Below are 25,707 nucleotides of genomic sequence, written 5' to 3'. Positions count from 1 at the left end.
AGGGGGTGATCCAGATGTTTTGGCTTCACTTCAGGGGAACTGTCATGACGTCCATATTTACATACAGTGAATGGGAACAATTGAAAAAACACTGACGCGCAGAAAAAAAAGCTATATGGACACAAGCCTGACTTACTATCAATTTACACAAGGCACGTCCATTTCATGGTAAATAAAATAAAAGCAATATAACAAATACATTTATGAATGAAAACTTTACACACATAAAACACACTGTGTTGGGGTCATTTACACTTAGCGTTAATGATTAAATTGATGGTAACTGTATTAAAACTATTCTAGAGTTGTGGTGGGTAAGCGAAATAATATATAAAACATATTAAAAAAGCCTAAATCTTAACACACCGCTTCTTACAACAACAGCACCATATAGTCTACACCCAAAATCTAGAACACCTTACCAGCAGAAATTAAAAAGGTGACCACAGTGAGCACTTTTAAAAGCCAAGTAAAAACTTTCCTATACAGACTGGCTTTAAATTAACTTTCTCCCCAACATCTCTCCATGTATGTTCATTTTATTATTATTATTTGGGCCCAAGCATGGAAGCGCCACAGCCAAACGGTCCCTGGCACTGAAAATGGGAGGAACCTATTGTTTTTTTTAAAGATTATCATTATTATTATTATTATTATTATTATTATCATTATTATTGTGAGGGCCTGAGCACGAAAGTGCCAGGGGCCCAACGGTCCCTAGAACTGAGAGTGCGAGGAACTTATTGTTTTTTAAGGGATTATTAGGACCCGAGTAGCTAGCAGTGCAAAGGCCCTCTTGAAACTGAAGGAATTATTGGGTCCCAAGCCCCTAGAGGTGTGAAGGCCCGATTGTATCTGAGGGAATTATTATTAGGGCCCGAGCACCGAATGGTGTGAAGGTCCTATTGGCCTTTGGTGATTATTATTATTTTTATTATTATTACTATAGTATGCCATTGCATTTTTGAGGGGCTTACAATGCTTGAAAACTCACCGAAATTGGCAAACGCATCAGAACTGGTGAAAATTGCAGTTCTGTAGTGAGTAGGCTTAGGCGTGGCCAGCAGGCTCCAAAGCGCCCCCAAACGCAAGGCCATTTTGGAAGTTTCTTTGATGTGCATGAAATTTGGTGGGTTGGTTGCTTTCATCATTTTCGACATAATACATACTTTTTCAAATTTTTTGCCCAACAGGAAGTCAGCCATTTTGGATTTCGTGTGTCAATTTTCATTTTTGGAACACATTTGAGGCCTTTAGGATGCATGAAAACTAACAAAACTTTGCATATATGTTCTAAGTAATATATGCTTCAGTTGGTATCAAAATTTGGCTTGGGCATAGTATTTCGGCTCTTGCCCCCTAATTTCTTTTAACATTTTTGAGGTGCTAGGGCTGCTCAAAAACTCACAAAACTTGCACATGCATCAGGAGTGGCATAACATGATATCGGATATGGGTCTTGGGCATGGGAGTGGCAAAACAGGTAAAGGACGCCCCCTAAACGTCAAAGTCAAAGCCCATACCTTTAAATTTGACGTGTATGTATGTACGTCTTTGATTTACGTATATATGGGGCTTTGATGTGCATGAAATTCAGTGGGTTCATTGCTCTCATCATTATCGACATAATACATCCATTTTGGATTTCGTGTGTCAATTATCATTTTACGAACTCACGTTTGAGGCCTTGAGGATGTGCAAAAACTCATGAAACTTACGTACTCGTGTACCTATGTTTGAATTAGTAAGGATTGCGATTAGTATAACAGTTGGGCTTAGGTGTGGGACATTGGCTCTATAGCGCCCCCTAATTACTTTTAGCATTTTTAAGGTGCTAAGGGTGCTTGAAAACTCACAAAATTTTGCACATGGAAAAAAAATGTGGTGTAACATGATATCTGATATGGGTCTTGGGCAAAATGGCTTAAGGGCGCCCCCTAGAAAATTTCAAAGTCAAAGCCCCCACCTTTAAATTTGACTTTGGTAGGCAGATGTACCTTCTCCAGACTAAAAAAAGCCTCTTAGAGCCATGCCCTAAATCCAAAAAGAGGTCAGCCATTTTGAATCTAATATGCATTACTTCAGCAAAGTGAAGCCATTGACAGGCATTGTACTTTCACGAACTCCTCCCAGAAATTTGACCCAAATGACTTCAAATTTGGTAGGTGACATCTAAATACCTTCATGATGTTAAATTGCAAGGCTTTTTAGTTTTCATGGAGTGTACCTGGCATGGTGTGCCGGTGAATTTTGCCCAAAACATGTTTGGGACATTAAACTGACGTGCTACGGTAAGCGTATTGTGTCATTTCCGGTTGCCGACTGTGTCTACTGATAGCATTGTTGCTGCTCTCAACTCAGTTGATTTTGCTCTATATCACATTACTGTGGATTAATACCTGCTGTATATTTAAACTTTCGCTAGTTCTACACAAGCACTCTCAGCTCTTAGCGACTTTTCTCGCCAATCGCACAGTTGTTAGTTATTTTAGCTCTGCAGCTAGCATTAGCAGCTAACTTAAACTAAGCAGTTAGCGATGGCCTCTCTCTCTCCCTCTCATTCTCCTGCTCTCTCTTGCTCAGTGTGTCAAATGTTTAGTTATTCCTCTGCCTCCTTTAGTGATAGTGGTACGTGTAATAAGTGTAGTTTATTGGCAGTGCTGGAGGCGAGGCTCAGTGAATTGGAAGCGTGGCTCCGCACCATGGAAAAACAATCAGTAACTAATGTAGTAAGCCAGCCCCCAGTAGCTGGTGTGGGCTGAGCTAGCGTAGCTCCCACTCCCCCAGTAGTTCCCGAGCAGCTGGGAAGCCAGGGTTGCTGGGTGACTGTCCGAAGGAAGCATAGCCCTAAGCAGAAGCCCACGGTTCACCACCAACCAGTTCGCATTTCAAACAGGTTCTCCCCCCTCAGTAACACACCTGCTAAGAAACCAACTCTGATTATTGGCAGCTCCATAGTCAGAAACATGAAGTTAGCGACACTAGCAGCCATAGTTAAATGTATTCCTGGGGCCAGAGCGGGCGACACTGAGTCAAATTTAAATTGTCATCCATGTCGGTGGCAACGACTCCTGATTACGCCAATTGGAGGTCACCAAAATTAATGTTGAGTTGGTGTGTACATTTGCAAAAACAATGTTGGACTCCATAATTTTCTCTGTACCGCTGCCTAATATGACCAGTGATGACATGTATAGCCGCATGTCACAATTCAACCGCTGGCTGTTGAGGTGGTGTCTAGCAAACGATGTGGGCTTCATAGATAATTGGCAGACTTTCTGGGGAAGACCATGTCTGATTAGGAGAGACGGCATACATCCCACTTTGGATGGAGCTGCTCTCATATCTAGAATTATGGCTGAGTTTATTAGTAGACCAAAACCATGACAACCCAGAGTTGAGACCAGGGAGCAGAGCTGCAGTCCTACATACTTCTCTGTGCTTCCATTAGAGCAGTTACCCACCCAAAACCACATAGAGACTGTGTCTGTCCCCCGACCACATAGATCTATATCTAACCTTCCATTTCTCTCTAAGATCCCTGAGAAAGAAGTCTCTAATCAGTTATGTGACTTTCTACATAACAATAGTTTATTTGAGGATTTTCAGTCAGGATTTAGAGCGTATCATAGCACAGAGACAGCACTGGTGAAAGTCACAAATGACCTCCTAACTGCATTGGACAAAGGATTTGTCTCTATACTTGTCCTGTTAGATCTTAGTGCTGCATTCAACACAATTGACCATCAAATCCTTTTGCAGAGACTGGAACATTTAATTGGCATTAAAGGAACTGCATTAAGCTGGTTTAAGTCCTATTTATCAGATCAATTTCAGTTTGTACATGTTAATGATGAATCCTCCGTGAAGGCAAAAGTTAGACATGGAGTTCCACAAGGTTCTGTACTTGGACCAATACTATTCACCTTGTATATGCTTCCTTTAGGTAATATTTTTAGGAAACACTCCATAAATTTTCATTGTTATGCAGATGATACCCAATTATATTTATCAATGAAGCCTGATGAAACCAATCAGTTAAACTAACTCCAAGCATGCCTTAACGACATAAAGACGTGGATGATCTGCAATTTGCTACTACTAAACTCAGATAAAACTGAAGTTATTGTACTTGGCCCTAAACACCTTAGAAACACATTATCTAATGATATAGCTACTCTGGATGGCATTACCCTGGCCTCCAGCACCACCGTAAGGAATCTGGGAGTTATCTTTGATCAAGATATGTCCTTTAACTCCCACATAAATCAAATCTCAAGGACTGCTTTTTTTCACTTACGTAATATCGCAAAAATCAGGCACATCCTGTCCCAAAAAGATGCAGAAAAACTAGTCCACGCATTTGTTACTTCAAGGCTGGATTATTGTAATTCCTTAGTATCAGGCTGCTCTAACAAGTCTCTAAGGACTCTTCAGCTGGTCCAGAATACAGCTGCACGTGTATTGACTAAAACTAGAAAAAGAGATCACATTTCTCCCATTTTAGCTTCGCTACATTGGCTTCCTGTAAAATCTAGAATAGAATTTAAAAACCCTCTCCTAACTTACAAAGCCCTTAATGGTCAGGTACCATCATATCTTGAAGAGCTCATAGTACCGTATTACCCCACTAGAACACTGCACTCCCAGAATGCAGGCTTACAGGTGGTTCCTACAGTCTTTAAAAGTAGAATGGGAGGCAGAGCCTTCAGCTATCAGGCTCCTCTCCTGTCGAACCATCTTCCAGATTCAGTCCAGGGTGCAGACACCTTCTCTATGTTTAAGAGTAGGCTTAAAACTTTCTTTTTTGATAAAGCTTGTAGTTAGGGCCGACCAGGCTCACTTTGGATCAGCCCTTAGTTATGCTGCTATAGGCCTAGACTGCTGGGGGACTTCCCATGATGCACTGAGCTCCTCTCTCCTCCTCCTCCTCTCCATCTGTATGCATTCATGTAACATCAATGCATGTCATTAACTTTGCTTCTTCCCCGGAGTTTTTTTTGTGCTTTCTCATCTCGCAGGAAACCCTGGGTTCTGGGCCGAGCCTTCGTGGTCTTTCACAGTCCTGTTGGCATCCTTCCCTAGCTGTTGCTGTTGCTGTTGTTATGATTGTTGTTATTCTGTCCCCTCCCCCCTTTCCCTCTTTCTTTCTCTCTCTCAACCCAACTGGTCAAAGCAGATGGCCGCCCACCAAGAGCCGGGCTCTGCTTGAGGTTTCTACCTGTTAAAGGGGAGATTTTCCTTACCGCTGTCGCCAAGTGCTTGCTCATGGGGGAATTGTTGGGTCTCTGTATATTAAAGAGTACAGTCTTGACCTGTTCTATGTGAAAAGTGCCCTGAGATGACTTTTGTCGTGATTTGGCGCTATATAAATAAAAATTGATTGATTGATTGATTGATTAAACAGGAAGTTGTTGTAAATCCACTTTACACTGTCCAATCTGCCCCAAATGTCTCATATTTGATGAGTCCAGGCCTGAACACATCTACATGTCAATATGTAATCATAGTCATAGCGCCACCTACTGACAACAGGAAATCAGCCTCATTTGACAAACATCATCCGATTTACATGAAATTTACATGATGTGGTCATGTAACGAGGGCCCAATCATCGCTGCTTACAGCTTTATTTAATATTAGATCCTGACCAGTCCTCTCGGCATGTCTGGAGATAATCAATGAAGTTATGCTGCTTCCCTCTTGGTTCCCTGTACAGTGTTCCCTGTTGAGCTGCAGTGGAAGGATCACCCCCATTAAGAGAGACGCTGTGCGCATTTATGCACGAGGCCCAGCAGCGTAACTTCATTAATTTAATCTCCAGACACACCGTTTCTGCTGCTGTGGGATCGCTGCAGGTATTTAATAAAATCAAAAACATTTTTTTTGGGGGGGGGGGGGGGGGGGTCTATCTATCTATCTATCTATCTAAGCTATGAGCATAGCCAATGACAATGTTTTGAGATGCAGTAAGGGCAGATAATATAGATATAACAATAAAAGCAAAAAACAAGTTGTTTTCTGGTTTTGGTTTGCTGATTTGAAGATGAAACAGGAAAAGCACGTAGATTTTTTAAATTCACCCAAAAAACAGAAAAACAAAATATAGTGGAAACTGCTTACAGTGATCACATCCGTCTGGATCGAATTGATCAGTATAAACAGATAATTATTATAAGTGATTTTTTGTCTTTTTCTTAATTTCTCATACAGATTACCATCAAATTGACATCTGTATATTTATTACATGAATATAAAGTAATGAAACAGACAGCTTCACTATTTAATGAATTTTATTGACTGTTTCAAAATACAATACAGCTGTTTCAAACACTTGTTTTGCTGCTCCATATTATTAATTCATTTTTGGCAGTTTGTCATAAGCTTCAAGGAGACTATGTTTTTCATTGATAGAAAATGACTTTTTCCTTTTCTTTTTCCTGTCATGATTTCAATGTGCACACAGCACCAGCCTCCCTGCCCGAAGCAGATGGGTTGTGCATTAGGCTGTGGGGGCAGGGGCTACAGAGGTGCTGCAGCGAGAAAGTTGAACCAGAATCAACTTTGGGAGAAACGCAATCTATAACACAGTACAACCATGCCATGATGGAAGACAAAAACATTACTAGGAAGAGGGGAGGACATTTCTCTTCCTTTGATGATGTTAAAAGTAAAGTTTTTTTTAAAGAGAGAGAGAGAGAGAAGCAGTGGTCGAGTGAGCTAGAGAGTGGATTAGGAGAATGAGCAGTGGTAGCTATAAAGCCAGTAAATGAGAGGAATAAAATATTATTTTCTGATTGTTTCATGGTGGTTACAAATAATCACACCCCCATCCTGAACCTCCACACAAACCTGCGGAGGTGCACTGCAACGCCTGATAATGGTGCTGCAGCCGCTAAATACACATCATACGTGTACTATGGGAATAGAATTACTGTTGTTTAAATTTTTTTTCCCATATGTTTTCATGAATGAAAAGACCCAAAATTAACACTGTAAGTAGATTACTTGATTACTATAAGCAAATTATTTAAACAGCATTTGTATAAAAATGATTCTGTCCTGAACTTTTTACTCAATATAAGTGGTTGATCACTGTAACCGTCATCACTATAAGTGGATTCCACTGTAATGCATTGTATATTTGTTCATTCTGTTATCAAATAAGTTAAACAAATCTTTGGACAGAGGGTACACTGACCCACAGCCTGTATCAACCGTAACAACTTCAAAGCAAAATCAAGTCAACAATTCAAGATATTGTGGTGGTTCTTAAGCTATTATATGCATAGGCTAATAACAGATTATAATGGGCATATTAACCATAACACAGAAGTCTGTCTTTCAATAAAAAGGGACACAGTTAAAAGACAAGTTTTTAAAAAAAAAGTTCAATAAATGCACAATGTTTCCAAAGTCAATGAGTAATCATGTTAAATAAAATATAAAAAATAAATGTGATCTCGATATTGACCAAAATAATTGTGATTATGATTTTTGCCATAATCGAGCAGCCCTTATAGGATGTAGTTTTCAACCGCAACCCCTATGTCAAATTGCCTTCAGTGAAGGCCCAGGGCACTTCCTGGGGGCTTGGTCACCACATGTCACCACTTCCTGGATCCATCGTTTCAAATTATACGTCCTCTATCGTTTCATACATGGTCCAGCAATATATTAGGTTTTGACCTAGTCGTGTTAAAATGGATTTTTTTTCTTTTTCTAAATGTTGTGTGCTCCACTAAACTACTCCGTTCACCTCAATTGTGTTGGGTTTGAGAAATAAATCTCTAGAGACAGATCTCTCAAAACCTAGACAAAAACCCCCCAAACAAACAGATCTGCAGTGCTAGATACCATATGGATGGAAGAGACAAAATACTGTATGCTTTTATGTAAACTGGGTAAACTGACCCTTTATCTCATATTTATTAATCATATGATACAACTTAATTGTCAGCTTACACCGATCATGTTTTATTGACATTTATGCAAACTATGCTATACAAATAAACTTTCAGCCTGGAATTTAAACAATTAAGCATTAAGATAAGGCACAACTTGAAATGGGATGATGTTCCTTGATATTATTTGTGATTCTTAGTAAATTAAAATTGTGTTTCCCTGTTGAGCTGTGGTGGAATGATGGTAACAAACAGAGGGACTTAAGCACTAAAAAGATAAGCTTCATATTAGCTTCAGATACACTGTTAAATACATTTTTACACATCCACATCCACACTGTGGATTTTGTCCATCACTTACATTGTCAGTGCATTATGAAGGGATCTTTTAATGGTCGGTATGAACAGGAGTGATCACAGCAAGAAAAAATCATTTCAGTGTTCATGTGGGCACCTAACTATTATTTTAAGCCAGACTTGAAAAATTGTGAATCTGTCCTTTTAGCTTTGGATTTGTTGGTGCTATACACATGGAAAAGTAAAATCTGCCCAGAGCAGACTTTTACCACCAGGTGGAGCCATTTCTTTAATTTCTTTTCAGAATGAAAGCACAAGCTCTACTCATTTTTAAAAGTCTTTAAGTCACTAAAAACTATATGACAACCTGTTTATTTGATGTATGGCAAAATTGTGAAATAAATATACTGCATCCTGGTTATTTTAAAACAGCTATTTACAATCATTCTGTCAGTAGGTTTTGAAAGTAAATTGAAAGTGATGTAGGTGTATGAATCATTCCCTAAATAGAGACTGGGGTTACCAACTTTGCCATCGGCTGCTCAGGAGGTAGAGCGGGTTGTCCATTAATTGGAAGATCGGCCGTTTGATCCCCGGCTCCTCCAGTCTGCACGTCAAAGTGTCCTTGGGCAAGATACTGAAACTAAAAATTGCTCTTGTTGGCTGTGCCATCGATGTGTGAATGATAAGACTCCTGATGAGGAGGTTGGTACTCTGCTGTGAGAATGGGTAAAGGTGGCATGCAGTGTAAAAGTGTTTTGAGTGGCCAGAAGACACGTGCTATACGTGTTATATAAATGCAGCCCATTTACCATATGACCACCTGTCTGTCAGTCTGGGGTTATGGTGACACATACACACCTGAATCTAACTGCTTTATGGAAAGATTAAACGTGTGCCGTACCTGCCAGGGAACCTCCTCAGCGACATGTTACCCACGTCCTGGATAAAAGCTATCTGAGCTGAAAGGTACAGTGTAGCACAGAACAGTTCTATTAACGAAACATCAGATAGAAACACTGAGTGCTTTCCATTCAGCTTCCTCCCATCCTTGCTCCTCCATCCTCCAGCTTATGACTTGGAAATGATCAAATCTGCCATCATCGAGGATGCCTTAAATGCATCTCAGAGAAGAGGCAGTAGTCTGTATAATCAGCATAGGTGTCTTTTTCACTGGAGTGATTAAGAATGTCCTCAGGAAGAGATGTAATTGAGGAAAGCAAGGAGCCGAATGGAGAGCACCTTTTATTGACAAACACACTTATTATATACAAGTTTATGAAGTTCGGTTGATTATGGTGAGATGCCTTGACGCTCTCACAGCTAATATAATTTGGTTTCTAAAAAAGGGAATTATTCAACCTCGTGCAGAGTCAAAATATGACATTCATCAGCAACAAATCATGTTTGAGCAGTGTTGCAGTGAGCAGTTTACAGTATTGTCAGTGATTGAGTGGGCAATACAGTATATGCTATGATATATTGCTTAGATCTCCAGGCATGGTGTGATCAGCTGGCATCTCAGCAACATTCACAAACCACATTCTCATAAAAATCAAAGTCAGATGGTTAAAGACCAGGTTTGCAATTTTTCAAGTCTGTCTTAAGACAACAGTCAGGTGACCAAATGAACACTGAAAGAGGTTCCCCTCACTGTAACTGACCATTAGAACATTCTCTCCAAATGTGCTTTCAATATAAGTGATAGGAGCCAAAATCAACACTGTGTCCCCGCAGTCAATTTGCGCAAAAATGTAGCTATTTCAAAGTTGACCTGAAGCTTATATAAGGCTTCAGCAGTCTGAGTTAGTCAAATGAAGTGGATGTCACCCACAGTTAGTCTTTTTAGTAAATTACGTCTCTGTGTTTCCTCATAGTGTTTCCCTGTTGAGCTGTGGTGGAAATATTGTAACAAAAATAGGCAATGTGGCACTAAAAGGACTGTATCTTTGAAAGATGTTGAATTGATTTGACTCATTTGGACAGCGAAGCTTTATATCAGCTTCAGAAAAAAACTTTTAAATACATCTTGTACAAAAGGAGGACTGTGGATCTTGTCCCCCATCACTTACACTGCAAGTGCATTGTGAAGGGATCTTCTAGTGGTCAGTTTGAATAGGAGGAATGACTATTCTGCCCTTTGTTTGAGTGCAAGTAGTTTTTGTGTTCTGCAGTGCCCCCTCCTGATCATTCAACAGAAGTAGATACAAAACAGGAAGTTTCCTCCAGAGCTAACCAGACAGAGTAGAGAGCTCATTTGTCGGCATCTGCTGCAGCTATTTATTTTCAACATTGTTGCCTTGGACACTATTTGTCCGTGAGTATTATGTGCAATTCTTTACACTATATGCATCATATATTTGCTGTGTATTTGTTTTGAGGTGACTAAATTGATGACTAGCATAGCTGCAACCTGTTAGCTGACCTGTTTTGCTTAGTGACACAGCATTTTTATTTCTTACATAGTTATGTCAGTGTAATGAATATTGTTCAGATTCTGATTTCTGTTTGCATTTGTGCTTTGTCGCAGTTTTACAGTAAATGTGGATCTTCATTAAACATGCAAGAAAAGTTACGCCTTGTGTTTATTGGAGGACTGCAGACTGTTGGCTAACTGTCTAGCTTTGGATAAAGACTACTCATTGCGAGGACAGTATAGTAAAAGGACAAGAGCACAGCGGGCACAATTAAACAAGATAACACAGTATGCAGCAACAATGAGTCTACGGTCAGGCAAACAGTATCAGCCAGCCCCTCAGCAACAGGAAGAGGGAAGGGAAAAGCAGCAAGAATCTTATCAAAGTGCTGATGCCCACTCAAAGTCAGCACATTCACAGTCGTCAAGGCGGTCAAGTCGAGCCTCCTCAGCCAGTTCTTCAGCATTAAAAGCTCGTGCCAAAGCGGAGGCTGCCCGTGCTCAGCTTACTTATGCACAAAAGGAGGCTAGCATCATGAAACAGAAAGCCGACCTTGAAGCAAGTCTTCATATTTTACAAAGCCAAAGAGCTGTCGCTGCCGCTACAGCAGAAGCTGCTGCCTATGAAGAAGCTGGTAAATCTGTAATGAGTGAACTCAGTCAAGATTTACTAGAATTACCTATCAGTTCAGCCCAGCGCACCTCTGACTATGTCCAGCAGCATTCAAAGGCATACTCTGGGGAAATCCCATTCAAGGTTGATCCTCTAGGCTGCCACAAGATGGCGCTTGAGCAATGTAAAATGGGCTTAAATAAAACAGCCACCCAACATGATGAGAAAAACAGAGATGCTGATAAAGGACAAACTAATGTCAAACAAGAACAACAAAGGGAGGAATTAGGAGTTAAAATGTACTCCCCACGACCAACAGGACAGTCTTTTTACCCTCAAAGGGAGGCCACATCCGAGCCTCAGGGTGTGCAAGAAATAACAAAGTATCTAATCCGTCGCGAAATGATGAGTGCAGGTTTTCTCAAATTCGATGACCGTCCTGAGAATTATTGGTCATGGAAGGCATCATTTCAAAGTGCTACCAATGACCTACACCTTTCAGCCAGAGAAGAAATAGATTTATTAGTAAAATGGCTTGGTTTAGAGTCTTCAGAGCAGGCTAAGAGAATTCGCTCTGTGCATGTGTTCAACCCTGCAGCAGCCCTCCACTTAGTCTGGCAACGACTAGAAGAAAGTTATGGGTCACCAGAAGTAGTTGAACATGCACTGCTAAAAAAGATTGAAGATTTTCCTAAACTTACCAACAAAGATAATGTCAAGTTAAGAGAGTAGGGTGACATTCTTCAGGAGATAGAGTGTGCAAAAGAAGGTGGATATCTGCCAGGCTTGTCTTATATGGACACGGCTCGTGGAGTAAATCCCATTGTGGACAAGCTACCTCACAGCTTACAAGAGAAATGGATTGCCACGGGTTCTAGATATAAGGAGGAACACAGAGTCGCATTTCCCCCTTTCAGTTTTTTCTCCAGCTTTATAAGACAACAGGCAAAAATAAGAAACGACCCTAGTTTTACCTTTACACCACCCAGCAACCAGAGTTCAAAAACTGAGAAATACATAAATACATCCCCTGAGGTAGCACGTCATCACTCACACCTACAGCGAGTTGCAGACAAGATTCCGCCTGTGGATCCAGATGCTCCCATCCTTCTGCTCCTGGGTCGAGATATACTGCAGTTGCACAAGGTGAGGGAGCAGATCAATGGACCTAACAGTACACCTTATGCGCAGCGGCTAGACCTTGGGTGGGTCATAGTGGGTGAAGTCTGTCTGGGGGCAACTCATAAGCCAACAACTGTTAATGTGCTAAAAACGCATGTTCTCAGTAATGGTCGTTCATCCTTCCTCAGTCCATGTCCAAACAAAATCCTGGTGAAGGAGAATTTCAACTACATGCCATCTCATCACAGCTGTTCTCCATCCTTTTGTACTGAGGAAGAATACCACAGGGGGAACATAGACACGCTGGGATCTGCAGTTTTTGAGAAAACTAGAGATGATGACAAGCCAGCACTCTCAATGGACGATCAAGCTTTCCTTGACATAATGGAGAGAGAAGTTTATCAGGATGAAGGGAACAGCTGGGTGGCGCCGTTACCATTCCGCTCCCCCAGACAGCGACTTCCAAGTAACAGAGATCAAGCGATGAAGCGACTTTCTTCTCTCAGGAAAATATTGGACAGAAAACCTGTAATGAAGAAGCAGTACATTGACTTTATGAAGAAAATGCTTGAAAATGACCATGCAGAGCCTGCTTCTTCACTGGAGAAATATAAAGAACATTGGTACTTACCATCATTCGGGGTATACCACCCCCAAAAACCTGATCAGTTGAGAGTGGTGTTTGACTCAAGCGCTGAACATGATGGAGTGTCGTTAAACAAAGTGCTTCTTAGCGGACCTGATTTGAACAACACCCTCTTGGGTGTTCTCCTCCGCTTCAGAAAAGAGTCTGTAGCATTCATAGCTGATGTGCAACAAATGTTCTATTGTTTTGTGGTATGTGAAGACCACAGAGACTACCTCAGATTTCTATGGTACGAAGATAACGACCTCAGCAAAAATGTGAGAGACTATAGAATGAAAGTTCACGTGTTTGGAAACAGCCCCTCACCAGCTGTGGCCATCTATTGCATGAGGAGGGCTGCATTTGAGGGTGAGAGAGAACACGGCCTTGATGCCAAGCAGTTTGTAGTGAGACATTTTTATGTCGATGATGGTCTTGCATCTGCACCTACCCACGAAGAAGCTATCGACATCTTGACAAATACTCAAAAGATGTTAGCAGAGTCCAATCTGACATTACATAAGATAGCATCCAACAGCCACAAGGTCATGGAAGCTTTCCCAGCACATGAGCGAGCCACAGATTTGAAGGATTTGGACCTCAGATTGGATGATCTCCCTCTACAGCGTAGTTTGGGAGTCCTGTGGAGCCTGAAAACAGACAGTTTCACATTCCAAGTTTCCAAAGAGGAAAGACCATACACTCGGAGAGGTGTTCTAGCCACGGTCAACAGTTTGTATGACCCTTTAGGGTTTGTGGCTCCTGTGACAATGCAAGGAAAAGCCCTACTCCGTGAACTCTCAGCTGAGCAAAATGGCTGGGATGAACCACTGCCTTCGGAAAAGGAGGAAGAATGGAACAGATGGAAAGAATCTCTAAAAGATCTCCAATGTCTTCAGATAGCAAGGTGCTATGTTCCCTTTTCACAGTCCTCCGCCCAAAGAAGAGAACTGTGCATCTTTTCAGATGCATCTACAATGGCTATCGGAGCTGTAGCTTACTTAAGAGCCATTAACAATGAAGGTCGGTGCCATGTAGGGTTTATCATGGGCAAATCCAAACTAGCCCCACGGCCTGCTCACACTGTACCACGGCTGGAGTTATGTGCAGCTGTTCTGGCTGTGGAACTGTATGACCTACTAAGAGATGAGATTGACACTGACATGGATGCTGTCAAATTCTTCACTGACAGTAAGATAGTCCTCGGCTACATATATAACAACACCAAGAGGTTTTACACATATGTTGCCAATAGAGTGACTCGCATCCGAAAATCTACACATCCTGAGCAATGGCACTATGTCTCTTCAGAGAACAATCCAGCAGATCACGCAACAAGGCCTGTTCATGCTTCCCAACTTCAACACACAAACTGGTTTTCTGGACCATCATTCCTAGCACAATCCAAGCCAGAACCATCACAGTCAGACATCTTCTCTCTGATAGATCCTGAAGCAGATGTAGAGGTACGGCCTGACGTCACATCTCTAATCACTAAAACTTCAGAAGTCCAGATAAAGTCACATCGCTTTGAAAGGTTTTCTCATTGGATGACCTTGTGTCGCACCATGGCATCACTAATTCGTGTTGCAGCATCATTCAAGAAGACATCTGATCAAAGCAAATGCCGTGGATGGAAGTGTTACAGTGAGCCGAGCACCGTGAGTGAGCTCCACAGAGCAAAGTCTGTGATTATTCTCACTGTGCAGCATGAGATCTTCAAGGAAGAATTCAGATGTGTTAATATGAAGCAAGTACTGCCAAAACAAAGCCCACTCACAAAGTTAAACCCCATTCTTGACGAAGATGGATTACTCAGGATTGGAGGTCGCCTGGGATCGGCAACTCTTACAAAGGAAGAAAAACATCCACTTATCATCCCCCATACTCACCACATCGCCTCTCTCTTAGTGAGATACTACCATGAGAAGGTAGCTCACCAGGGCCGTCATATCACAGAAGGAGCAATTAGAGCAGCAGGATTGTGGATTATCGGGAGCAAACGCCTGGTCTCATCAGTTATCTACAAATGTGTCATCTGTCGTAGGCTTAGAGGAACACTTCAGATCCAAAAGATGGCAGACTTGCCAGCTGACAGGCTCTCACCAATGCCACCCTTCACCAATGTCGGTCTTGATGTTTTCGGTCCATGGACTGTGTTGACACGTCGCACAAGGGGAGGCAGTGCAGACAGCAAACGGTGGACAGTTCTTTTCACATGCATGTCAACAAGAGCTGTGCACATCGAACTTGTTGAATCAATGTCCACATCCAGCTTCATTAATGCATTGAGAAGATTTTTCTCTATTCGTGGACCTGCAAAACTTCTCCGCTCAGACAGAGGTACTAATTTTATTGGTGCCTGTAAAGAATTGAGTATTGATCACAGGGATGCTACGCTGAACAGTTACCTTCAGGAAGAAGGCTGTACATGGCAATTTAATCCCCCATATTCCTCACATATGGGTGGTTCATGGGAAAGACTTATTGGTGTTGCAAGACGAATCTTGGATGCAATGCTTATTCAGTCTGCACATACTCGAGTCACACATGAAGTACTGAGTACCTTAATGGCTGAGGTGATGGCAATAATGAATGCAAGACCATTGGTGTCATTGTCTACAGACCCCGACATGCCAACTGTCCTTACACCAGCAATGATCTTGACTCAGAAGACGAGTGCTCTATCAGCACCCTCCGGCACCTTTAACCCAACAGAGCTCCACACAAAACAGTGGAAACAGGTTCAGTGTCTTGCAGACGCCTTTTGGAAGAGTTGGAGGGGGGAATACCTTGCCACTCTTCAGAATCGAAGGAAATGGACAGAGGACAAGCCCAACATCAAGGTTGGAGACGTTGTTTTGCTCAAGGATCACCAAGCTCACAGGAACAACTGGCCTGTAGGACTGGTTATTAAGACATTCCCCAGCAAAGACAACAAGGTTCGCAAGGCAGAAGTAAGGACAGCAAAAGAAGGGAGTGTGAAAGTGTTTCTGAGACCGATATCAGAGATGGTTGTCCTTTTGTCTGAGGGACAATAGAAAATGGACAATTTACATGTTAATGTTTGTATCTCATTCATTGTCTGTTAGTGGTACAATAGTATTGTGCCAGGCGGGGAGTATTCTGCCCTTTGTTTGAGTGCAAGTAGTTTTTGTGTTCTGCAGTGCCCCCTCCTGATCATTCAACAGAAGTAGATACAAAACAGGAAGTTTCCTCCAGAGCTAACCAGACAGAGTAGAGAGCTCATTTGTCGGCATCTGCTGCAGCTATTTATTTTCAACATTGTTGCCTTGGACACTATTTGTCCGTGAGTATTATGTGCAATTCTTTACACTATATGCATCATATATTTGCTGTGTATTTGTTTTGAGGTGACTAAATTGATGACTAGCATAGCTGCAACCTGTTAGCTGACCTGTTTTGCTTAGTGACACAGCATTTTTATTTCTTACATAGTTATGTCAGTGTAATGAATATTGTTCAGATTCTGATTTCTGTTTGCATTTGTGCTTTGTCGCAGTTTTACAGTAAATGTGGATCTTCATTAAACATGCAAGAAAAGTTACGCCTTGTGTTTATTGGAGGACTGCAGACTGTTGGCTAACTGTCTAGCTTTGGATAAAGACTACTCATTGCGAGGACAGTATAATGACTATGACAAGAAAAATCTGTTTTAGTGTTCATATAGGGTTCTCACTATTGGTTTAGGACAGACTTGAAAAAATTGTGAACCTATCCTTTAATAAAACATGAAAAACACAATATCAAACCTTCTCAGCAGCACTTGATCACATTAGTTCCTACAACTATTCTTAACTGTCACACAACACGACCGAACTGATAAAAAGTAAGATGAGAAACTCTTGACCCAACTATGACAGTCACAAACTGTTTTGTGAATGTGTGTGCATGTGTTACCTTGGTTCCTCATGGGGTTGGTGAGTTTGGCAAGGTATGGCAGTAGTTCAGTCTGGAGGCTGACTTGTGTCAAACAGAAGCTCCTGAACAGGCACTGAGCAGTCAGGCAGTTCTCCCGGTACTGACAGGAACAACATCAGTCTCATTACAAAATCTCGCTTAGTGTCTGCTACATTTCAGGTCTAGTTCTACAAGCTACACACATTAGAAGAACAGCACTGACCAATTGTTTTTGGTGATCCATTTATTATTAATCTTTTGTTCTACATATTTAAGGACGCTGTTGGTGAGGGTGATTATATCAATACTGTGTTTGTTTTCAGATCTCATCAACTTCACTCTATGACTAATGACTCTTGTTTTTACTTGATCCACCTGCATCCTCCATGATACTAACATTGTTGTCAATGTCATGGTAATTTGAGTGCTACCTTTGCTCACTTATTTGGTCAGCACCAAGACACACAGTATAGTGTGAGTGGAACTGCCACCACCACTACAATTAAGTGGAGAGCAGCTGAACTGTCACACCAGGGTCCAGTGTTAAGAGTTCAGGATTTTTTCATTTGATGAGATATTTATTTTCTATGGTAAAATGATGACACATAAATTAGTACATTCACTTTTCCCAACAAAACAGAAAATCAATTAAAGCTGCTAGCAGTGATGAATTGGCCCTCGCACCTCGTGTGCGTCGGAGGGAGTGACAGCTGTGGTATCACTAATGGAAGTCTGTTCACATGGCTCTGAATTTTCAGGATTATTGGACACTGTGTGAATGGGTAAAATATTATTTCCTGTGTGCAGTACGTGGCACTGAAGATGACATATTGGAAATTGTGTATACATTTGATGAGCTATGTGTCATTTAGGCTTCACTTCCTGTTGCCCATAGAAAATGCTACATAAGTGAAATTTTAATGCAGCAATACATGTACCACATGGCAAATGATATACACTTTCATGAATATTGGACATTACATGTAGGAAATAACTATCACTTCATGTGTCCACTATGTGGTGCTAGAGAACACCCAGTAATTATATGTCATGTTGCTGTATATCATGTGTTGACCACACCATGTAAAATTCATGTAAATCAGATGATGTTTGTCACATAAGACTGATTTCCTGTTGTCAGTAGGTGGCGCTATGACAATGACTCAATATTGACATATTCTAGATATGTTCAGGTCTGCACACTTTTCAAACATGAGAAATTTGGGGCAGATTGGATAATGCAAAGTGGAGTTACATCAACTTCCTGTTTAATTGCCCAAACATATTTTGGGCAAAACTGACTGGCATACCACACCAAGAGTGTTCCATGAAAATTAAAAGCTTTGCAATTTAGCATTGCAAAGATCTTTAGATGTCACCTACCAAACTGAAGTATCTGGGAGGAGTTCGTTAAAGTACAATGCCTGTAAATGGCTTCACTTTGCAAAAAAATGCAAATTAGATTCGAAATGGCTGACTTCCGGTTGGACTTAGGGTATGGCTCCGAAAGGCTCTTTTCTTAAAGTCTGGAGATGTTATATTTGCCATCCAAACTTCGTACATACACGTCAAATTTAAAGGTGGGGGCTTTGACTTGAAATTTTCTAGAGGGGGCCCTCGAGCCATTTTGCCATGCCCAAATCCAAGACCCATATGAGATATCAAGTTTCACCACTTCTGATGCATATGCAAAGTTTTATTAGTTTTAGAGCAACTGTAGCACCTCAAAAATAATAAAAGTAATTTGGGGGCACTATAAAGCCAAAATGTCATGCCCAAGCCCAATTGTGACACTAATCGAAATAGGTACTAGTTCGAAGATAGGTGCAAAGTTTCATGATTTTTAGTGCATCTTAAAGGCCTCAAATGTGTTCATAAAACAAAAATTGATCCACAAATTCCAAATTGGCTGACATACTGTTGGGTGAAAAAAATTTGTATTATGTCATTTATGATGAGAGCAATGAACCCACCAAATTTCATGAACATGAAACTTTGTTCCAAAATGGCCCTGTGTTTGCGGGTGTTATGGAGTCCACTGACCATGCCTGAGCCCAATAACTACAGAACTCTGCAATTTTCACCAGTTGTGACATATGTGCCAATTTTTGTGGGTTTTCGAGCATTCCAAGCCCCTAACAAATGCAATGGCGTACTAGAATTATAATAATCTCTACAAAAACAATGGGCCCAAACAGGCACTTTCAGTGCCAGGGACCACTGGGCCCCTGGTACTTTTGTGCTAGGGCCCCAACTATTTGCAACTTTCATATATTGCTTTTACTTCACTGTGGTCTAAAGACATTAACTATTGTAGTTAATGTGTTTTTTGAGTGATGGAGCAAAACTGTTACATTAACATGGTCAATATTCCTGGTTGATTTTATCTTATCACAGATATATTGGTATCAACATATATATCATCAATATAAACTTAGCACAAAAAGAAACGAAATTTGTGTTTGGTAGATTATTTCTTTGTTGTAACAATGCTTCTTGGCAATAAATCTTATACCATTGGAAATCCTATTTATTTCCCTTTTAAACGGTGCCACATTTGTAAGGAACATGCATTTGTGGGATGAGCAGCAGAGCTGAGTATGTGGGTTGTGCCCATGAAAAATATGCCAAATCTGCTCTGCCAATGCCAAACAGCTTATTCTGCCGTGTTTGGTGGATTGGATGATTGAAGTTTGAAGAAACAAGACATATTAGCAATTTAACAATTTATTCATCTAGCAAACAGGAGCCTCAGTAGCATGTGGAAGAACCATACACAGACACAGCCTGGCACCTCTTCCTCATGCTGGTCACCAGCCTGGTCACACACTGCTGTGGGATGGCATCCCATTCTTCAACCAGCATTTGTCGCAAGTCAGCCAACGTGGTTGTGTTGGTCAACCAATGGGGTTGAGGTCAGGACTGCTGGCAGGCCATTCCAGCCTCTCCACTCCCAAATTCTGGAGGTAGTCTCTGATAAACCCCACAAACCGACAAATGCTGGTCGAAGAATGGGATGCCATCCCGCAGCAGCATGTGACCAGGCTGGACCCTGAGGTGGTGAGTTATTTGATCGAGTTATTCACGATCAAAATGTTGTAATAATAATAATAATAATAATAATAACAATAATAATAATTCCTTTGGATACAAGAGGGCTTCACGCTGGTCAGCGCTCAGGCCCTAATAATAATAATAATAATAATAATTCCTTTGGATACAAGAGGGCTTCGCACTGGTCAGCGCTTGGGCCCTAATAATAATAATAATAATAATGATAATAATAATAATAATAATGATGATAATAATAATAATAATAATTCCTTTGGATACAAGAGGGCTTCGCGCTGGTCAGCGCTCGGGCCCTAATAATAATTATAATAATAATGATAATTCCTTTGGATACAAGAGGGCTTCGCGCTGGTCAGCACTCGGGCCCTAATTACCTCCTTTCTCATAATGTCAACAAAAACTTGAAATGTATAAGCTTAATAAGTGGAGATTTTAGGGCAGAGCTGTTGTATTGGATTGCATTGGATTGCATTAGATTGCACAGATCCTAATTAAGTGCTTTGTGAGTTCAGGTGATGGTACACTGTGTGGCACTTTGTCGTGCCAAAATACTCATGCCGAAAAAACAAAAACAAAAAAAAAAAAGACACTGCTACTGTGAACAGAGTATTCATTTCACAAAAGGTTTTATTTTATTATTTGTGTTTTAGTTGATTTTTGGAAACCTTTGAGTGACATACCCCTCCATGTTCTGCGTCTTTTTCTGATTATTGTCAATTTCCTTTGATAATTGTAAGTGCTAACCATTTGTGACAGTTCTTTGCAATAAGATGTATATGTCATGCAGCTATTAAAGCCATGAGATGATTATTCTGACTTTCAGTTAGTATTTTCATTTAGTTTTGTCCTATCTTGTTCCATCCTGATAAGAACACCTTCCAGTACAAAGTAAAACAAGACCACAGCACCCAGTCACGGTTTAATTTGTTTGTGTGCCACAGTGGATATGATCCTAACCACCATGTTCTGTCTTACCTTCTTGTTGACCAGCAGCCAGTTAGGTTTGTGCAGAGGTCTGAAGCCAACAGCAACTTGTTGAGAGTTGGAGTGAAGGAGCCCCCTGGTGGCCACTGAGGATCCATAATCCCCCATGGTGCTGCGACTCTGAGAAGAGCACAACACAGGACTTTATACAGAAAACACAGATTATTGTTGGCAGTGAATCCACCACAATACATAGGCAATATCAATGCATAGTCTGCTCTTAAATACAGTTGCTGGTCCTATGCAACACCAGATTTGAGAAAGGAGTCATTGCTGGCAACATATCCAAAGCTTTACCTGTGACTTGGAAATCTAGGGCAGGATTAGCTTTAAACTTTTAGAAATTCCCATTGTATAGTGAAGAACATTCCACAGATCTGAGTGTGTAAATGCTTTTCCAATGCCTTTTACATTAAAGGACCAGTGTGTAAGATTTAGTGGCATCTAGCAGAATGGACTTGGCAGAAATGAAATATAATATTCATAAGTATGTTTTAATTAGTGTATAATCTCATGAAAATAAGAATCATGTTTTTGTTACCTTAGAATGAGCCCTTTATATCTGCATAGGGAGTGGGTCCCCTTCCACAGAAGCCGCAATGTTGCACCACCATGTTTCTAGAGTGGCCCAAAACAGACAAACCAAACACTGGATCTACAGAGAGCTTTTTCATGTTTTTGAGGGAGGGGTATTCATTTTGGTTGCAACCTGCAACTTCATTGCTAGATGTCACTAAATCTTACACACTGGTCCTTTAAATGTGAGCTCCAGCACCTCCAAAAAGCCTCTCCGTAGTGAGCAGTGTGAACTGTACCTTAACAATAAAAGTGTCAAGTCTCATGCACCTTATATCAATCATGCCAATGATTAAAATACTTTGGTTCAGATTCTACTAATCAAAGCATTCCTTCAGAATATGTCCAAACTTTGCTGGGTAAATTTGTAAACACATCTTTTTCCTTTCATTTCAGCCCTTCGTCCAGCATTTTTCTCCCCCAAAAACGTTTCCAAAATGGTTTCCAGAGAGTGTAAATCTTAAAATGCCTGCTTGGCATTGCAGTGTGTACATAGTAAATTAAATGAGGCAGCAAAGTCAAGTAGAAAATTTTCTGAAGTCTCTAACTTTCTCTGTGATCACTCATTTTAAAAGTCGAAAAGTCAGCTGTTGACATAATCTGGATATATTTCTATTTCTATCTTTTGTACTCCTTACCAAATGTTGGCTGTGATGTGTAATTTTGTTGTGAACTGAAAAGAGGTTGAAGAATAGCCATTTTATGTTGTTAAGGTGTTTCACTGCAGACAGAGATCTCTACTAAAATGACCTGGAGATATTAGTGTGGGTGCAAGTTATTTTCACATGAAAACAGCATTTTAAAATTAAGACAGCTTAATGCAGACATAGTCATGGTCTCAGTGTATTAGTTCTTAATGTCTTGGGGGAGCCTGACCATCCAGTCAGCAGTAAGGAGGTCAGCATCAGACAGATACTCGCTGGCTTTGTCCACATCCTCCACCTCAGAGAAGAAGTCCAGGTAATTCTGGTGGAGGTACAGGTTGAAGAACTCTCCGGACATGTGTGACCGTTCAACAACCAACTGGACAAAGAGACACAGAAAGATGAGTTCAAGGAAGTTTATGCATGTTTCTTGTTATTTACTGAAGTTAAAACATTTGTACCTCAGGGTCTATGAGTAATGCTTCTCTGTAATGTTGAGAGAGGTGAGATGGTAGACCAGGTCCACCGGCGCCTTCAGCTCCTTCAGCACCTTCAGGATTCCCTCCTGTTGATGACAAACAACCAGGGACACTAACTATTTGCCTTTATGTCACTTAGGGGACACAATGTCTTCACTGACCAGATGTTTTGTGCTGACAGGACCTTCAGCAGAGGCCTGTACTATGTAGCAGGATTTGGGGTTACCGAGGTAACTTCAGGTTTAACTCTGGGTTTTCAGCCCTACGATGGTGGTCCACTTCTTTCTGGGTTACATCACCATGGTAACTTATGCTGAACAGCTAACCTGCTCTGCAGCAGGTTAACTTCAGAGAATCGGATCACAACCTGTCAACACTGCAACCACTGACCGATCAGATCACTGGAAAAAGAGTCATCATTCCTACAAGATCTCAACATGGACAAAAGTCCTGAGTTTACAATAAAGTGACAAGTAAAAAAGAGCAATACATATTTTTATAGGACAGTAGAAACATTTTATTGTCCCAGACTTTCTATTTCCCCTCTGGTTTTAAAACAGAGCTTCTAACAAACGGAGAAATCGTTTACAACACGTAATGATGATTTTAGCTGCATTTTAATTGTGCAAAGTTGATTTTATCCCTGGAGTGACAGCTGACAGTGTGGATGATTTTACATTTTGATTCTATCACTGCAGCTCAGAATAACATGAGACAACTGTGTGAAGATAACTGGAAATACAAACGAAAGATTGTCTTTTATTAGAAATATAATCCACACTATTAATTGGCTCCCATCATTATAAATGCAATATTTGGGTCAGATAGACCTTATCAGTCATTAACTACTTTTACATTCTTTGCTTCGGCAACAGAAACAGTCTGACATTACTTTTAAGTTCCTTTTAAGTTTCTTTTTTTATGTGGTATAGTCAGAATTGTTTCTTCATCCAACTAAATAGCAAAAAATACTCACTCTATACTTCAGTCATATATAATATTCCTACATGTATTTTAAGCCTTAGCCTACTATTAATATGTGGAAATTATTTCTAGTGTTTCTACATCTTCTTATTCTGTTGTTTGATTACAGGCTGTCGTTTACATTACACTTCATTGAATATGACTTTTTGCTGTCCCTAAAACAGAAATTTTCTGCAGGTACCTTTTATCACCGTTTCATCTCATATCATGAAGTACTTCATTCATGGTTCTGATGATGTCACTCGTAATTAACAACCCCGCCTCTTTCACATTAACACGCTCGTAGCTGGATAGGAAAACCCTGGGTTGACTGAACTAGTTGATAAACAGCTTTGTAGTACTGGTTATCTGGACAGCCAATGTTAGGTTCAGTGAAGCTGGATAACGAAAAGATATCCCAGGTATGTTAAACTTGTTTTGTAGTACAGACCTCAGGTCAATCAGTATGGAGCACTGACACAAACTGACTTCATGGTATATCCCACACTGGGAATTGTGCTTCTAGTGGTCCTAATAATCAATGCATGAATATGGATCAACTTTCACTTGATTTTGTGGTTAGACAATTTAGGCAGCGCTCAAAGTAGCACTTAAAGGCCCCATTAACAGAAATTAGAGCATCTTTAGCTTCTGTACTGTGACGTCTTTCCAAGTAAAATGGAATATTTGAGTGGTATACAGTTACAAGAGGAATTTAAATCAAATCCTTTGCATTTGATTGGACTGCTAAAAGTGCATGGGGCTGCAGAGAGAAATGGTGCTACGGAGGACTGTTGGCTCCACACACACCTCCTCCCCTCCTGTTAGATCAGGAGGAGGACAAGGGAGAGATGAATGAATTAGACCTCAACCACATTGTTTTGGAAATGAAAACAAAGTTTTTGCCCACTGATATCCAAACACATCTCTTCCTATCTCTCTCCATATTGCTCTGTTAGCTACTACGACCCACAAACCGTAAAGTGTGGTTTTTATGATCAGTGTGGCTAGCTACTCGCCCAAAGTCACATTTGAATGGATGAACTTTTGTAAACACCACTGAGTGCAAAATGAGTCATTAAACATTTGCAACCATTTTACAGGAAGAGAAAACACAGGGATTTTGATGTAAAAATACTCTGATACTGATTTTTTTTTTTTTTTTTTTTTACATATATTTAGCATATAACAAGAGATAAATGAACAATTAACACAGGGACACAGGATTAAAACGGAAAATGTATTTTTCATTTCATGGGGCTTTTAAAAACAAACAAACACAGGGGTCTGTGTTGTTCTGTTGTTACATGTAACAGAAGAAGCCCAGTTACAGGGCTTAAAGACATATTAGATCTCAAAAAACTGTTTTAGAAAGTTATCATGGCAGTTATTTCATCCTTGATGATTGTGAGGTAAACAATAGAATTACGCTGTTCAACCCAAAATGCACTCTACCTGGAATGTGGGTTTGAACGTATTTGATGGATACCGGATGACATTGCATTGTGGCTGAAGTTGAACAACATTCAGCAGAATACCCTCTGATCAGATACCCTCAAATTAAACATTTATTTAAACATTAATCATTAACATTTGCTATGTTCCTATCAAATCACTGTTATTTCCTTTACTTGAGTGTGATCACTGTTGGATAATTATCCCCCTATAAACAAGGAGCTTTTGTGTAGGTAACTTTCCAGCATAGACGCGACTTTTCTTGGTCTTGAGAAGCAGCAGCATTTATTAACTGTTACACTGTAGTCTGTACTGTACATTTACTGCCAGACTGACAACTTACTGCTAACCTTTTCCTCTGCTCTACTCGCGTTCACCGTCACTTTTCTGCTGCTCCCTCTTTCCAATCCGCTACGCGCATATATTACGCAATGCCATATTCCTTAACGGAGCAACGCTACCAATAGTTTCCCAGGTAACACAGAGGTTGACTCACATATCGGAACAGTGCTGCACAGAGGCTCCCAAACACTATTGATTTCTGAATTAATGGATATTTGGCGTTATTTTTGGCTTTAAAACATTTTTTTTGGCCTGGCGGGGGTTCTTGTTGTTATACTTATAGGAGAAACACTG

At 40.6% G+C, this 25,707-nt stretch overlaps 1 protein-coding gene across 10 annotated transcripts in view; it reads right to left on the bottom strand.

Moving 5' to 3' along the window:
* rad17 (RAD17 checkpoint clamp loader component) overlaps positions 1-25,707 on the bottom strand; it is a 45,325-nt gene that overhangs the window by 3,807 nt on the left and 15,811 nt on the right. For 5 of the 10 annotated variants that reach the window (XM_044363785.1, XM_044363779.1, XM_044363789.1 and 2 more), the window contains exons 12-16: positions 22,636-22,739; positions 22,407-22,553; positions 20,946-21,074; positions 16,899-17,019; positions 9,106-9,163 (exon numbers count right to left, since the gene is read on the bottom strand). In XM_044363785.1, the coding sequence (XP_044219720.1) occupies positions 9,106-9,163; positions 16,899-17,019; positions 20,946-21,074; positions 22,407-22,553; positions 22,636-22,739 (559 nt within the window). Of the gene's footprint in view, positions 1-8,728; positions 8,845-9,105; positions 9,164-16,898; positions 17,020-20,945; positions 21,075-21,495; positions 21,573-22,406; positions 22,554-22,635; positions 22,740-25,707 lie in introns of those variants that run through there. The other 5 variants (XM_044363797.1, XM_044363823.1, XM_044363830.1 and 2 more) reach the window with 5 other exon arrangements.

This window comes from Thunnus albacares, chromosome 2, assembly GCF_914725855.1.
Source record: "Thunnus albacares chromosome 2, fThuAlb1.1, whole genome shotgun sequence".
NCBI classification, from domain to species: domain Eukaryota; kingdom Metazoa; phylum Chordata; class Actinopteri; order Scombriformes; family Scombridae; genus Thunnus; species Thunnus albacares.
This window is presented reverse-complemented; position numbering and strand designations above follow the sequence as displayed.